General features: G+C 34.5%; 1 protein-coding gene and 2 long non-coding RNA genes across 12 annotated transcripts in view; all 3 read left to right on the plus strand.

Moving 5' to 3' along the window:
* The first annotated feature begins 1,494 nt into the window (after positions 1-1,494).
* LOC132285435 (uncharacterized) lies at positions 1,495-5,327 on the plus strand. The gene is made up of 3 exons (XR_009472541.1): positions 1,495-1,783; positions 2,773-2,820; positions 4,961-5,327. It is a non-coding gene; the product is annotated as an uncharacterized LOC132285435 (long non-coding RNA).
* Positions 5,328-6,313: 986 nt separating this feature from the next.
* The window catches only part of LOC132286085 (putative disease resistance RPP13-like protein 1), a 105,878-nt gene continuing 95,416 nt past the window's right edge, over positions 6,314-16,775 (plus strand). For 4 of the 10 annotated variants that reach the window (XM_059788346.1, XM_059788343.1, XM_059788345.1 and 1 more), the window contains exon 1: positions 6,314-11,083. In XM_059788346.1, the coding sequence (XP_059644329.1) occupies positions 7,099-11,083 (3,985 nt within the window). In that variant the 5' untranslated portion in view covers positions 6,314-7,098. Of the gene's footprint in view, positions 11,580-13,575; positions 13,742-14,627; positions 14,720-14,846; positions 15,207-16,775 lie in introns of those variants that run through there. The other 6 variants (XM_059788350.1, XM_059788351.1, XM_059788347.1 and 3 more) reach the window with 4 other exon arrangements.
* LOC132286089 (uncharacterized) lies at positions 15,643-15,912 on the plus strand. Its single transcript, XR_009472677.1, has 2 exons — positions 15,643-15,691; positions 15,774-15,912. It is a non-coding gene; the product is annotated as an uncharacterized LOC132286089 (long non-coding RNA).

Below are 16,775 nucleotides of genomic sequence, written 5' to 3' on the forward strand. Positions count from 1 at the left end.
AAAAAATTTACTTTTTTTTATATATTATTTTATTAATTCTATAATTATAGACTTCATATATATTTATATTTAGATCACATTCACAATAAAAAGAATCACTTAAACACCAGTGAATAGGTAAGTATATGATATTAAATGTCTGAAGTATATGTTTTTTTTTTAGTTACAAATTGCAACAATAGATTTTTTATAATTATAACTTTTCTAAGTGTTCAAAAAAAAAAAAAAAAAAACCGTATACTCCTTCCTTCCGTCTCAAATTAAGTTTCAGTATATAGTAAGAAAATAATTAAGTTTCAGTATACAGTAAGAAAATAAGTGATGGAGATCAAATATTGATATTGATATTGGTCGTGTCAGTGATTCAGTGAACGGATTAATACTTTACTTTTTCCATGTGCTCTCAATTATTTTCTCCTACTTTCCTGCTTTGTGGCCGACACTTTTCAACGTCTCTGTCTTTAGCAAAAGACTTTTGAATATTCTAATCAACCCACTGTGGGCGGCCCAATCTAATTTCAGGTGTTAGGTAAAAAATAAAAAATAACTTTTTTAATAATATAAATAAAATTATTTTCAACTTAAAAAAACAAAATATACAAATATATATGCACACAAATTTATAATAACAAAAGTGAATAAAATAAAAATACAATTAAAGATAAACCACCATTGAACCTCACTTAGAAAACCCAAATCTAATACTTTTACAAATTTTTTAATAAAATAAAAATGCATTCATAACAACTGTAAACTTGTAATGAGATAGGGAGGAGAAGACTTGCTTAAAAGAAGAATATGACACATTAAAAAAAAAAAAGAATATTAAAAGTTTTCGCCATTTTCCCATATAACAATATTAAATAGATATTTAATATTTTAGTGTTGGTGTAACTTATCCAAAAATATTTTTTAACCTAAATGAGAGGGAAAGAAAGAGAGGAAAAAAATTATTTAATGATACAATTCTTTGGGTCCAATATTAAATGTCTATATTAGTTAGGATTTATTGTAAAACGTGAATGAGAGTAGAACAAAGAAGGGAAAAAAAGTTGTATGAGGATATAAATCTTTGTGGGTGGCCAATATTAAATTTATGTATCAATTAGAGTTCAATGGAATGAAGGAGGTGAGAGAAAAGAGAAAAAAGACGAAGTTATGTAATATTTTCGATTTTTGCCATTCTTTTTTTTTTTTTTTGGAATTTAATGTTTTCGCAAGGGCATTTTCTTCTTTTCATGTGTTGCGCGCCGGATATCGTGGGGTGTGCCGGATGTATCAAAGAGTTATTTGGAGCATTTTATTGAGTCATGACTCTTTAAAATGCAAAGGTTGTCATTTTTGCATTTTTCCGTTTTTCGAGCCGAACGATCCCGTGTGAGACCCGCTCTAGGAATTGTTGTATACGAGAATTTTAGTTGGGTCCATCTACATCTCATATATTTTATTTAATGTGTTTATGTGATTTTATATGATTGTATGTATGTATATAATTTTGTGGTGAAAAAAAATTAAAAGGAAAATAAAAGAAAAAGTTAATTAAAAGTGGTAGGACCCACATGCACCTTTAGTCATCAAAATGACCAAATGTCACTTTACAGACTTCATTTTCCTCTCTTTCTTTTCCTCACGTCAGTTTGCTCTTGCTCTCTCTTTCTCTCTCATTCTTCTCCCAATTTTCTTTTTCTTTTCTATACAAACTTTAACTCTTGATTAATCTCTCATTTCTTAGAGTTTTTGGGAGCTGTTTGCGGCAAAACGGAGAACACGGCGAGATCTACGTGTAAGTGCAAGCAATTTCAATTTTGGCCTACCCTAGGATTTCTAGTTTTGAGACCCATTTTGAGAGTTTTTCTATAATTTGAGGTAGGGGTGTTCTAATCCATGACTTCTTGAATTTTTGTGAATTTTCCTCTTTAATTTGACCTTAAGCATGCTTAATTTTTATTATCTTGTCCATTACTATTGTGGTTGTATGTGCTCAAATTGACAAATGTGTTTTACATGCTAATTGGGTTATATACATGGCTATTTACATTATTGTGAAGAAGCAAGCTTAATTTTGGTATACTGTGTGACTTGTGAATTTCTAAATTGCTATGAAAATTGATGTTGTGGTTATAAAATAATTATTTGGAATTTTCTATATATAAAAAAAGAAATAATAAAATAATGATGATGTAGAAGATCATGTAGAATTTTATTGTTGAATTGATGATTTGAAACATGGAGCATTTTTGCATCCATTGGGAAGAGAAATGGGAAAACTGTTTTCAAAACAAAGGAAATTAAATTTTAGGAAAATGTTTTCTAAAAACGTTTGCGAAAATCTGGATGCCTAGGAGGCGCCTAGTGGTCCGTGGTGTTAGTATGATCTAAAGGGAGTTAGAGAAAGACTCTAGTGTGTTTGAGCTACCCAAACGACGCCATGTGGTCTGGGAAAAAGTAGCTAACCCCTCCCTCGTGATGCCTTGGACGTGCCTTGGGTTGGATAACACTAACGGTTTGGATGTTGAAACGGAAATGTTTCCGAAATGGGAAGCGACATGAGCATGACATTGCACTTCATTGGCATACATGGCGTGTTTGTGACTTGGATGGCATATGTGTTTATATTGGATGTTGTGGTTATGGTATACATCCCAAATATAGTTAGTATGATCCCGTTCTCTTGTTTTCTATTCTATATATGGATTCACATGGTCTAAGAAGTGTATCTTAGACACTTTCTACTGAGTTTATGTTCACCCCTTTATTATTAACATTTTTCAGGACACGGAAGGGAAGTGGCGGACGACACTTCTCCACAGGGTTTGATGGGTTAGTGGATTGTTTTAATATATTTCGTAGCTATGATCTCATTTTATTATTATTGCTATTGCTATTTTTTTTTAAATTCTGGGATGACACGTATATTATATATTGACGTAGGAAAGGACGGTAGTGTCCTTAGTTGATCTCGGGTTCGGATAAGGACCGGTTAGCGATTCGGACCCTCAGGCTCGGGTTGTTACAAGTCATTTTAGAATATAAATATTTGAGACCTAATATAAAATCGGAATGAAACGAGGAGAGAGAGAAAAGAGAAAAAGAAGAAGAAGTTATTTTAGGATATAATTTATGAAATCTAATATAAAATTGAAACTAATGGGAAAAAAAAAAAGAAAAAAAAAGGGAGCTACTTTAGGATATAAATCTTTGAGACCTAATATAATTATTTATTTATTTATTAGAGTTTAACAATATTAGGAAATAATTATAGAATAACTTAATATAAGAAAATTTTAAAATTTTGGGGCTTTCTTATGGCTTGGCCTTAGGCAATCACCTAAATCGCCTAAGGCTCGAGCCGACCCTGTTTGTGCTTGGTTTGAATTTGAGTAGTTGCAGAAACCAATTCGACCATCATATTACTCAATAATTTACAAACTTACCCATCTCTTTCTTCCTTCATTTCTTGCTTTGATATCACAAACGATCTGGATTTTTCTGGGCCGATATTTGAGGTGTTGCTTGACAAGCTGGTCTCTTTCATTCCTCACTTTTATACTATGTCAAGAAAAGTCAACAACGGGCCTCAATAAGACCCCAAAAAACAAAAGTCGTCAAAATGCGCTCAAACGGACAAAACACGTGAAAGTAAAAATATCGGTATAAAAAATAACGAATAACAAAATTAACGGCGTCGAAAAATAATCCCGAGCTGAAAAATCCGGTCCGAACCCACGTGGTGAACTCTTGGGTCAAAAATCCAAAAATGAAGGAAGTGGTCCAGAATACATTTCTAAGAGTCTAGAACTTGAAGAAAGGCTAAAAAGAATCCCGAGAACCCTGTACACATATCCCAATGTCATAAAAATAAAAGAAAAAAAAAATTCGAAAAAGGACTGGTCCCTACAGGTGCACTTGTGGAGTGCATTACTTTATTTAAATGTATAAAATACGTTGTGGGATTATTAATAATTTTTGGGAGACACTTGTGACCTTTGTTACTTTGAGAATCCGAGAGTTTGGCGCTCGCGGGTGAGCTTGGGCTCCCCAATTTATAGTGGTCACTTAGGTAGTTCCCTGCGGGTTAGTAGCCTAAAAATAGTTATTTTTCTGGTGCATGTAGTGCGCATAAGTTATGTGATTTTGTATTTGATTTTCAAGTTGACATCCATGTGTAGTTGTAACTTGGCTCTTTTTGGATTTAATGTATATAGGGGGGGGGGGGGGGGGTGTTGTGCGTCCAAGTTATGTAATTTTGTATTTGATTTTCAAGTTGACATCCATGTGTAGTTGTAACTTGGCTCTTTTCAGATTTAATGTATATATATCTTGCATTGTGTATATAATTGAAATGATCATATGATTATTTATTCAATTGTTAGTTCTTGGATGTCTCTTAGAATTTTCATTGAATTAGACGTTTAGGTGGCATGTTCCATGCTTGTATAGCAGGTGCTATATTTGCGAGGCCAAAAAAATCTAGTTTAATGTATTTTCCTACGAAGTAACTTAAATTACTCACCCTCGTTGATTTAATATTTTTTAGGTAAGGACGTGCTCTATTTGGACGCACCTCCATCTTAGCTTAGATTTACTTAGCTTACTTTTTTGATCTATTTTGGATGACATTTACATGTTATGTGTTAAGTATGTTCTTTTTGTATTAATCTTGGAAATGTAATAATATGGATTTGTGAATTTTGAGAAAGAAAATGGTGTGGGAACTCGTCCTTGAGTGATTTCCTCTTCTTCTCTTCTCTTTTGTAAAACATGGATAAATGTTGTAATGAGGCCAAAATGTCATTTTAATGCTAATGAATGAATTCCCTTCTTTTAATGCATACTTTTATGTTCAATGCATACATGGTTTGCCTCACAATTGTTATTGTCATGATCTTGTTGCCATGAATTGGTTTTTCTTGCATTTTTGACAATTTGAACATCATTGGTACTCATATATTTAATATAGGTAGAATCCATGGTCATGGTACCTCGAGAGGACCTTTTTTTCAGCTCCCAGGAAGTTTTGGTCGATTGGTGATATAAGTCAGCAGATCGACATACTATTTTTGGCTTGGACAAAGAGTGCACCAGCTAAGAGGCATGTTTCAGCCCACTGAAAGTGCAGTTTCAGCTGGCTGATCCTCCCTAAAGCCTTCCATTTTCAGTTTTTAAGGACAACTTTGATTTGTCGACTTCTGACAGCCATATCTCATTTATTTCTAATCTAAATTAGGTCATTCTTAAGTCCATTTTGAACGTCTTGAAGTTAGCTTTTCATTGATACCAACCTCATTTAAAAACTCCTACTACAATGAGAGTTATGTTTGTTTCTATGAGACAATTTTGTGATATCTCTTAATTGGAGAATGTCGTTTTGAAACAACCATTTCTCCAAGTCTTAGAACCTTGTTTAATGTTCATATAATATTAATGGACTTTATTTGACTAATCATTCATGATCACATTAGACACGTGGGCTAATGTGGGTTTTGGCTTTTATAATCGGGTTAGACATTTTTGGTTAACGCACTTGATAATGAAATTTAGGACGTTACAAGTATATAATATTAAATGTTTAAAGTATATGTCTTTTTTGCCCGATCACAAGTTACAATAATAGACTTTATTTTTAAATTGTAACTTTTCAAGAGATTAATTTTGAAATAGAATAAAAATATTACAATTCTCATACAACAAGCTACTTTTTAATGAACAATTATTTAAATTTGCATTGTTTGAGAATTTTTACAGATAATTGAGTTATTTGGGTTATTTGGTAAAAAAATATTATATAAAGAAAATGTCTTTCTATGATCTTAGTTTAGGAAAAATTAGTATATGATTTCGAGATTGTTAATTGTGCGGATCAATAATTCATTTTAACAAAAGGCTAATTAAAACTTACACCATTATGGCAAATTTATTGTTGTGTCCCAAATCATGTAATAAATTTTCTAAAGAAGGTGTTATTGGAGCTCCACAAATTGTACTATCTACACTCCTTATTCTTATTACATAAACTGACGAAAAGGACCTTGCGCCCCTTTCTCAAACAGACCACAATCCCTCCAGTCTTCTCTTTGATTTTTCCTCTCTGATCAATAATAACCAGCCACTGAATCCAATCTCTCCCAAATAAAATTAATTTAACTCCTTATCTTCCTACTTATTTTTATTTTTATTTTATTTTATGCACAATTATCGTATTAGTCTAAATCAATTAAAAAATTAGACACAAGTTTTGGTTGTTTCATTTTTATTTATTTTTTATTTTTTTATATGATTAAGATATACAGTATAAAAGTATTCCAACTCAACACATGGAATCTACAAATATAATTAAAACTCTACCTTCTTTTTCTTTCTTTATTTTTATTTATTTATTATTGGATATGTAAAACTCTTTTCTTTTTTTTATCCAAATGAAAAACTATTGCAATCAAGCTGTGAAGTTTGAAGGAGAGGAAAGTAGTGTACAGTTGGCCATGGAGAAAAGAAGGGAAAGGAGAACAAAGAGAGATAATAAGAAGAAAATTATGAAAGGAAAAATTGTACTTCCTGGATCCAAAAAAGGGTTTTGTCTTTTGAAAAACCGTGACTCTTAACCTTATTCTTTTGAGTCATCATTTAAAAAAAAAAAAAAAATATATAAGGAGGGTATGGGGCTGTTTTGGCATTTGATTTTATTGACATAAGAATGGAGCGCAAGAGAGACATTTGTGGAGCTCAATTACGATCAAGATAATATGCTATCAAAATATGACAGCAGAGCAAAAGTACTCTCTAAAAATGAGCGATGGAGATCAAATATTGATATTGGTGGTGTCGGTGAATGATTGATGCTTTACTTGTCTGCTTTTCAATCACCTATACTTTTTTCATGTGCTCTGAATTATTTTCTCCTACTTTCCTGTATTGTGGCCGACACTTTTCAATATCTCCAAAATTTTTGAATATTCTAATCAACCCACTTGTGCTCTGCTCTTGGTTTGACTTTGAATAGTAGCAGAACCCAAATTGATCATCATATTGCTCAGTAATTCACGAACTTACCCATCTTCTTCTTCCTTCAGTTCTTGCTTTGATTTCACAATCGATCGATCCATGGAGGTTGCCGGGATTTTACTGGGGCCGATAATTGAGGTGCTGCTTGACAAGCTGGTCTCTCGCACGGTGGCAAACCACGCCCGTCGCCAGGGAATTGATCGTCAGCTGAAGAAGTTGGAGAAAATGTTGCCAGATATTCGTTCTGTTCTCGCCGACGCTGAGGAGAAGCAAACCACAAACGATCGAGTCAAATCGTGGATGGAGGATCTCAGCGACTTAGCTTACGATTTGGATGATTTGCTGGACGACTTACATACCGAAGCTTTGCGACTCGAGCTGATCATGCCGGAATCTCAAGCTAGCAGCAGTACTAGCAGTACTAGTAAGGTAAGAAAGCTACTCATCCCAACTTGTTGCACTACCTTCACTAGTAGTAGTACTCCTCCTAGTTCTGTTAAGCTTGATCACAATATGATGTCCAAAGTAGAGGAAATCACCACCAGATTAGAAGATATTGAAGACCGAAAGAATAGTCTGGATTTGAAAGAGAATGTTGGAGGGATTAAGTCCAACAAAGTTAGAGAAAGATGGGAAACGACTTCTTTGGTCAAAATATCTGATGTTTATGGCAGAGAAGGAGATAAAATGGCTATCATCGAGTTGTTGTTGAGGGATGAAGCTCATGTTTCTGTCATTCCCATTGTGGGCATGGGAGGAATTGGTAAGACGACTCTCGCGCAGTTGGTCTACGACGACAAACTTATAGAGGGTCGTTTTCATCCCAAGGCATGGGTTTGTGTTTCCGATGATTTTGATGTGGTTAGAGTGACTAAGACGCTACTAACTCAGGTCACTTCACAAACTCGTAACTTTGAGGATCTAGATTCACTTCAATGTACACTAAAGGAGAACCTGTTGGGGAAGAAATTTCTTCTTGTTTTGGATGATGTTTGGAACGAGAAGTATGAAGACTGGGAGCTCCTGCAACGGCCTTTTATGTTTGGGGCACCTGGAAGCAAAATTATTATCACAACTCGCCATGGAGCCGTTGCATCAACTATGAGTCTGTCTCCAACTTACTCTCTAAATGGGCTGTCGAAAGATGACTGTTTATCTTTATTTGCTTATCATGCACTGGGGAGAGCAAACTTTGATGCACATCCGCGTTTGAAAGGTGTTGGTGAGCAAATAGTGTTGAAATGCAAAGGCTTGCCTTTGGCAGCAAAAACACTAGGAGGCCTCTTGCGCAACAAACCACTACAAAGAGACTGGGAGAATATATTGAACAGCAAGATATGGGATTTACCTGAACAAAAAAGTGGTATTCTTCCCGCTCTTAGATTGAGCTATCATCATCTCCCATCTCATTTGAAGCAGTGTTTTGCTTACTGTGCAATATTTCCAAAAGACTACGAATTTGACAAGGATGAGCTAGTTCTGTTGTGGATGGGGGTAGGTCTTTTGCAGCTATCAAAAGAAAAGAAGTGCATGGAAGATTTTGGTGATGAATGTTTTGATGATCTATTATCAAGGTCATTTTTTCAACAATCAGGTGGCAGGAAATCACGGTTTGTGATGCATGACCTTTTAAACGATCTAGCTCTACACGTTGTTGGGGATATATGCTTTCGGCTGGAAAAGGTGGAGGGTGATATGCAATTTGAAATTCCTAAAAGAGCTCGGCACTTGTCATATATTCGTCAACTATATGAAGTCCTTCAGAATTTCAGGCCTCTTTGCAAAGCGCAACATTTGAGAACTTTTCTACCGTTGTCGGGCCAGTATAGACAATGCTACTTAGCAAACAAGGTTCTGCTTGATTTACTCACAAAGTTACAATGCCTAAGGGTGTTATATTTGTCTAATTATGCCATAACGAAGTTACCAAACTCGATTGGTGATTTGAAACATCTAAGATATCTTAATTTATCTTGGACTTTAATTAGACAATTACCTGAATCAGTGAGTACCCTCTACAATTTGCAAACGTTGTTACTGCGTGGTTGTCGTGATCTTTGTATGCTGCCCCCAAACATTGGGAATTTAATTAACCTACATCATCTTGACATTACTAATACTCCACAATTACAAGAGATATCCTCAGGGATCGGTAAATTGACCAATCTGCAAACACTGTCAAAGTTCGTTGTGGGCGAAAATAATGAGCCAGGATTAAAGGAATTGAGGAATTTGAGGCTCTTGCGGAGAAGTATTTCTATTACAAAGTTGCAAAATGTAATGGACGTTCAAGATGCAAATGAGGCGAATTTAAAGGCTAAGCAATACATTGAAGAACTAGAGTTGGCATGGGATAGTGAGTTCAATGATGTTCAAAAAGAAAACCTTGTATTGGACGTGCTCGACAAGCTACAACCCCACAAAAACATAAAAGGACTCACAATTAAGTTCTACAGGGGCATAAATTTTCCAAGTTGGATAGGTCATTCATCATTCTCTGAAATGATGAAGTTGACTCTTTTAGGGTGTAGAAAATGCAGATCTTTACCACCACTCGGGCAACTACCCATGCTCAAAGAGCTACGCATTGAAGGTATGCATGAAGTACAAACTTTGGGGGTTGACTTCGGACATCCTTTTCCATCACTCGAGAGACTGATATTTGAGGACATGCCATCATGGAAAGAATGGTCATGTTCTATTGGCGTTGAAGAAGGTGCAAGACAGTTCCCTTGCCTCCGTGAGCTCACCATATGTGGTTGTCCCAATTTGATTCAGGTGTCACTTTTGAGGCTTCCATCACTTCAAAAATTAGAATTGGAACAATGTCATGAGTTGGCGCTAAAAGGTATAGTTGATTTGACCTCACTAATCAGCTTGACAGCTAAGAATATTATAGGGCTATCTCGGCTCGATGAAGCATTATTGCAGTCATTGGTAGCACTTGAAAGTCTTGTGTTCAGAGAATGCAACCAACTGATGGCTTTATGGAAAAACGGCGGGAGGGTTACACACAGAAATAATCTTGTCCGTCTACAGAGACTGAGTATTTCATCATGCCCCCAACTTGTTTCCCTTGGAGAAGAATTAGATGATGAAGAGCTGCCTTGCATTAATCTTGAGGAATTGGATATAGAAGATTGCGTGAATCTTGAGAAGTTGCCAAATGATTTGAATAAGCTGTCGTCTCTCACATCCTTGAAGATTAAGGGGTGTTCAAAACTTGTGTGCTTTCCAAAGGCTGGTGTCCCGCCCATACTTAAAGAACTTCGGATAGAGAAGTGCAATGCGTTGAAGTCCCTCCCTGATGGCATCTCTGGTCTTGAAAAGTTGGAAATTGAAGGATGTTCATCATTGACGTCCTGGCCCACCATCACATTACCCACTGCCCTTAAGAGGCTTCATATTCGTGAATGCATGAATTTGGATTACTTCGGGAAGGTTTCGGAGACCACGATGGTGCAGCAGCAGCAGGAGGAGGACTACTATAACAACATTAATATTAATATGTCATCATCAATTGAAGAGTTAAGCATCTACAATTGGGCGAAGGTTGGAATGCTACTACTTGATGTTGGGGGGTGCGTTAAGAATAAAAACAATAATTTCGCTAGTCTCCTTGAACTTGAGATATATAATTGCGATGTCGTGGAGTCCTTGTCGTTTCCAGAAAGAGCCTTACCCAACCTCAAATATCTTGATATAGACGGTTGCGTGAATCTCCGATCCTTGGCTGCTACGACCAACAACATTCTTCAAAGCCTCGAAGACCTTTTTATCTGGAATTGTCCTTGTCTTGAGTCTATGCCGGAAAGAGGAGGCCGCTTGTCCACCCCCAACCTCAGATGGCTTGGTATCAAAGATTGTTCAAATCTGAGGTGCTTGCCATTTTTTGATCAGAATCTTCAAAGCCTCGAATCCATCGGCATAGAAGGTTGTCCATGTCTTGAATCTATTCCAGAAAGTGGAGTCTGCTTGTCCACCCCGAACCTCAGACGGCTTTATATCATAAATTGTTCAAATCTGAGGTGGTTGCCATTTTTTGATCAGAATCTTCAAAGTCTCGAATCCATAAAAATAGATGGTTGTCGATGTCTTGAGTCCTTTCCTCAAGGGAATTTGAATTTGGCCCCCAACCTAATTGAGCTTACTATACGTACTCGCGGGCAAGTACTGAAGCCATTGGCAGAGTGGGGTCTGCACAGACTCACCTCTCTTCGGGTATTCAGAATTGAAGGTGGATATCCGGAGCTGGTCTCCTTTCCATTTCCCGAAGAAGAAGATGACAAGTCCTGTCCACTTCCTGCAACTCTAACCACATTATGCATCCAAGATCTTCCAAATCTGGAATCTATATCATCATCATCATCCAAAGGCAGTGGCGGTTCCCTCCAAAATCTCACCTCTCTTCGACATCTAGAGATCAATAATTGCCCTAAGCTTCGATCCTTGCCCAAGGAAGGCCTGCCTTCCACGCTTCAAAGTCTTCAACTAATCCGATGTCCACTTCTTGAAGAACGGTGCTTGGAGGACCAAGGTGACTACTGGCTCAACATTGCCCACATTCCCTGCGTCGAAAGGTTTTTCTTTTTGCTTTCCAAAGGCTCTTCTTTTTATATATGTATATATATATGTATATGCTCATCACCACATACATAACACATGCATCCAACTGAGCCACGTTCTACTACTTTCCCGTTGACACGGGTTTTCTATTCTACATATTCTCTTCTAAAATTATCATTTGGATAATTTGAGGTCGAATTTATTTCTTCATTGTACTGGGAAATTTTCTTACTTGAAGACGGACTATTTAGTAAGGGTGGCAATTTAAGCCTAAATTCATTAAATCGTCTAAATTCTTTTATTAAAATTAAATAATTTGGATAATTATAATTAAAATTAAAATTTAAGTGAGTAGGTTAATAATGAGTAAGAAGTGAGTATCCATTCAATATAAAGGTAAATGGTGGATTAAGAGTGGTACCCATCTTAACCCACGGAAATTTTTTTTTTTTGTAACTTTTGAAATAAAAAAATTAATGTAAAAATAATTTTATTTTATTTTTTTTGTTATTCAATAATATTACTAGAAGTGTATGTATTCTAATATTATTAATATTACTGTAATTCTTCTTCTTCTTCTTTTTATTTATTTATTTATTATTTTTTATCTCTCCTCCCTTTTCTTTTATCTCTTCTCTCCATTTCTCTCTCTTCCATTTTCTCTCCCATCTTTCTTTGTTTTTGGGCCGTGATAACCATCAAAGTAAGTTGTATAATAACATTTTTTTTTAAAAAAAAAGGAACAAAAAATTAATAAATTTAATATAAAAATAAATTTTTTTTATATTTAACAATTAAAATAATTTGACAATTTGTATTTAAAAATATTTGGACAATTGGGTTGGGTGTGTGTTAAGTAGCCCATTTAACACCCAAGTGACCCAATCCTTTAATCACCCATCATAAATGGGTTAATAATGGGCTATTGACCCAATGGATTGAATTATAGCATGCTTAATATTTTAATGATTCTGTACCCAAAAAATATTCGATAAAATAAATCATCCAGAACAGTTCAATGTTGCTACAAACATTAAAAACTTGTAGTGATCTCAATGTTGCTACAAACATTAAAAACCCATAGTGATCTATTTGATTAGCCAAACAATCCAAGTTTTCCTTGATTGTTCAATGTTAAATCGAAGTTTTGTTTATGTAAATCTTCTTTTTTATCAACTACCACAGTGAGCAATGGCCTAACCTCCAGGCTCTAGGTGGAGATCTCATTTAAAGAAAGAGGAAATATTAAAATTTGCAAATCTTCAGTCACTAAAAGCTGGCCATAAATGCAAAGCAAACTGAACAAACTCATTTTTCTCAGCATTTGGTGATGAAAAACTAGAAGCCGTATTTTAATGACATGGTCACTCGACTTTCTTTTAATTTCACCTAATTATTTTGTAGATTTATTGGACCTCGCATAGATGCGATTCTATTATCTATGAACAGGTTGATTTTATAATTAAGATGCCATCAGATGTTCATGTTAGTTGATGAATGACTTGACTAACATTGAGTATGTATCAATGTGTTTCTCAGATGCCATCAGATGTTCAGGTTGATTTGACTAAATTTGATAGGAGATGTTTGATCATTTTTTTTGTTTTATTTTTGTACACATTTACATCATATTTGACTAGACATAATACAAAATCAAATTCTTTCTCCATTTTATGCATATATATGACAAAAATGGCTAGATGTATATTGTATGAACTTAATGGGTAATGAAATGCTCTTGTTTATGAATAATCTTATCTCGTATCTTCTTATATGATACTTAATTCGGGAATATGAATCACTTTTCCGGTTACACAGAGGTCATGTTTCAATGGTCATTTGGGCTAACAGCTGGCTGCTTGTGGACATGAAACTCATATCCCCCTGTGACTCACACCATTTTGTCTAATAAATGAAATTGCTATGTCACATCTCACTGTCCATTTGAACATGATTTTCTCCTTCGCATGTGCCTTATTGTCTAATAAATGAAATTGGTGTAATACACAGAAGTTGACAATATATGCGAGGAGCAGGCTGCCATTTCGTGATATTGAAGTCATTTTGGAGAATGCGTAACCCCAGTAAATTTCTTATATATTCAACGATTCCAATCCTTTTGTAGAAGATGTGAATTTTTTTGGCAATCTAGGATGGTATAGCTGTTCGTCTAAAGGTATTTTCTTCAGCATCACTGCAAACTGAAATTTTCCGTTCTTGTTGTCCCTGTGGCTGTTAGTTTTCGTCTTGTTCTCTTTTCAAAATTACCAAACTCTAAAATAATATTGCCTATATGAGTGCTCAACTGAGTTTGAGAAGTGAAATTTATTTCTTGCATTAGAAATTGTTCTAGAGACGGCTCTTGGCTACTAACCATGTGCCGGTTTTTTTTGTTGGGCTGATTTACAGCATGGTTAAAATATGCTTATTTTTAATAATTTTGATTTGAAAAGGACTTTGAGAAATATAATTTCATCCATTCCACAAGACAATTTTTGTATATACTTATTTATTTATTTATATTCGTGTTTTATCGTATAAGAATTCAATTGAATAGCTCTTTTATCATTTGGTTGCTGTAGACATTAAAATTTTGCGTTGTTGTAATGGTCATTGAGTCATTCAAAGAATAGTTCAGTAATCTAGCTAGCTTTATGTCATCATAAAAACTGTGTAATGAAACTGAATGGAAGTTTTGAGTTGTTCTTCCGGCTTGTTTAGCTATATTAAATTATCGTAATTTTTGTACATTTATTGGACCGAACACTGATGCAATTCTAATTTCTCAAGTTTGATAACTGTCAAACCTAATTGCAACTATTGTGTCTTAAGTTTTCTAAATTTTGAGATTAAGAATCCTTTGAATTTCTTAATGATTAGTAACCTAAAAATGGCTCTATAAATTCTGTTTTTCATGGTAGATCTAATAAAGTAAAGTATATTTTTCAAGCTTCTATATATTCCTCTAATATGATGTATTATTAATTGGCCTGGATAACCCTTTCCACGGAAATCACCAACACTCAAGGATTGCTTCATACATATTTTTGTTGTACCTGCAGGGTCCATCCAACCCTAACCAAGTTGAAGATAGACAGCATTTTTGAGATCATTTGTTATCATGCTTTTCCAAATAAGCCAAGTCCATAAAAAGGTGAGACTATAGTTATTGTTGCTTTTTTGTTATAATTAGTATGTTATATTTAGAGTTTATTGTTAAGATTTAATGTTTATTGGTTTGTGATTATAGTGTTAACGAGAGAATTGTTTACTTGTCATAGATTGGCAATGAAGCTTGCACTTGCAATCAAAATCTCAGAGCTTCATCCACCAAGGTAAATAACTTTCTGAAAGTTTTATATACGGTATCTATGTCATGGAGTTGGTTGAGTTATATGATTTATGGGTGCCCAAGAAGGGCGAATGTGGATGCTTTAGGGATGTTTGAAGGAGGAATTGTGGAGTTGTTTGTATTGCTTGTGAATTTAAGGAGTTCTATGCTTTATTTATAGAAGTTGTACTCTGTGTTGTTGAATTGATTGATCGTGTCATCTAATTTGTACCTTACTTTTGAAAGTTTCTTTTTCCATTTATGAAGGAAGATGTGCATGGCTGCCTGTCATTCACTCTGTTTAGGAATATTTACATGAATCATCTTCACTTATATACTAAAACTAGTGGTTATAAAAAAAATCACCTGATAATTACTTATTAATTTATTAATCTGTTCCATATAATTATAATCCGTTAACCATATATTGCGTAGATGAAGTATAGATGACTGCACTAAGATTTCATTATTTTTAGCTGTTGAAGGAGATGGTTGAGTTGTAAGAATTTTGATGGGTTGATCCAATTGATTTGATTGGGTTCAGTTTTGAGAGCCAAAAAAAAGAACTGCATCAGAATATTCTTGAAAATGACTTGTTCCCTCATAAGTATTCTTGTAAATTAAGTTGGAATTTTTTCTTTGATTTTGTTGGCTTCTGAATCCGAGGTTCTATTGTATACATTTACTCAACGGCTTCTGTTTTTGGTTGAAAAGACAAAGCACATGTGATTGTGATTTAAGGTACAATGGCACGACTTGGGGAATGTTCCGAGGTAGCATCCCCAGAATTATATGGTATGTTCCACCCTCTGCTCGCTCTTACGTTCATGGCTGTGGAATTATATGGTGAAACATTGTATCATGTCAAATTTCACAGAAAACCAGATTGAATCAAGGATCGTTGGATTTGGCTTTGAGAAATCTCCTCTGTTACACATGTAGAATAAGAAATCAGAATCAATAATTGAAAATTTTGATACTGTTTTTTCCTTTCTTTTAAAAAATTTGTTTCATCATGTTTTGGTCCCCTGTTTTGTTGTTCTTAATTTTTATGTAGTAATGGTTTGTTTCATTATTAATTGTCATATTTAGGAAAATAGTAAGCATTTGGTGGTGTCAAAAATGCATTTCAATGGAATTGATTATGGGAGAGTATCTATTCATTTTGAAATCTGGTACCGTTTTGATCGACGTGAACCAATAAAAAAAAGTTGTTATTTTTGTGTTTATGTGTGTTTTATCTGTTTGTTTCTTTATTTATTTTTTGTTAATTTTGCCACATGATATATTCATGTATTCAAGCTAAGGCTTCTTGTTGAGTGACCAAAAAAAAAAAAATTGAAAAGGTTTCTGCGTGTGTCTATATATATATTTGCAATAAGGTGTATTCATTTTAAGGAAAGCCTAAGAATGAATAACATGAAAGAAACTATAAAGTCCAAAAGTAGATCCCATCGGAAATCAGTTTTGTTAATATTTGTAAAACAAAGTTAGAAATCTACTTGTTAGGAAATTCCTTCCTTTATTCTTCTCATTCAAAATGGTAACCCCCTTCAACTACACCGCTGGAACTTCTCAAAACGTGTATCAACTAAAACGTAAAACGGGGCTTGCTGAAAATGAAAGCTCTGTTTTTATTTAAGAGCGGCTATTTGCGCTCTAAAATTATACTAAAAGGTTTCATTTTTATATCTTCACACACTAAATTAATGACAAAAATAATCTTGAATTCTTCCAAGGTCTGTCCTTTTTCTCTCCCCCACTTGTTACGACTCTCTCTTGTGAGTTGCATTACGCGGAATGATTATAGAATTGTACTTTGAAAAATACCTAGAGGGGGTGAATAAATTCAATTCGCACTTCTGTCTGAATTTTACTT

This window comes from Cornus florida, unplaced genomic scaffold (genome assembly GCF_030987335.1).
Source record: "Cornus florida cultivar Cherokee Brave unplaced genomic scaffold, ASM3098733v1 CherokeeBrave_3.0.0_Hap2_Chr11, whole genome shotgun sequence".
In the NCBI taxonomy this organism is placed as follows: domain Eukaryota; kingdom Viridiplantae; phylum Streptophyta; class Magnoliopsida; order Cornales; family Cornaceae; genus Cornus; species Cornus florida.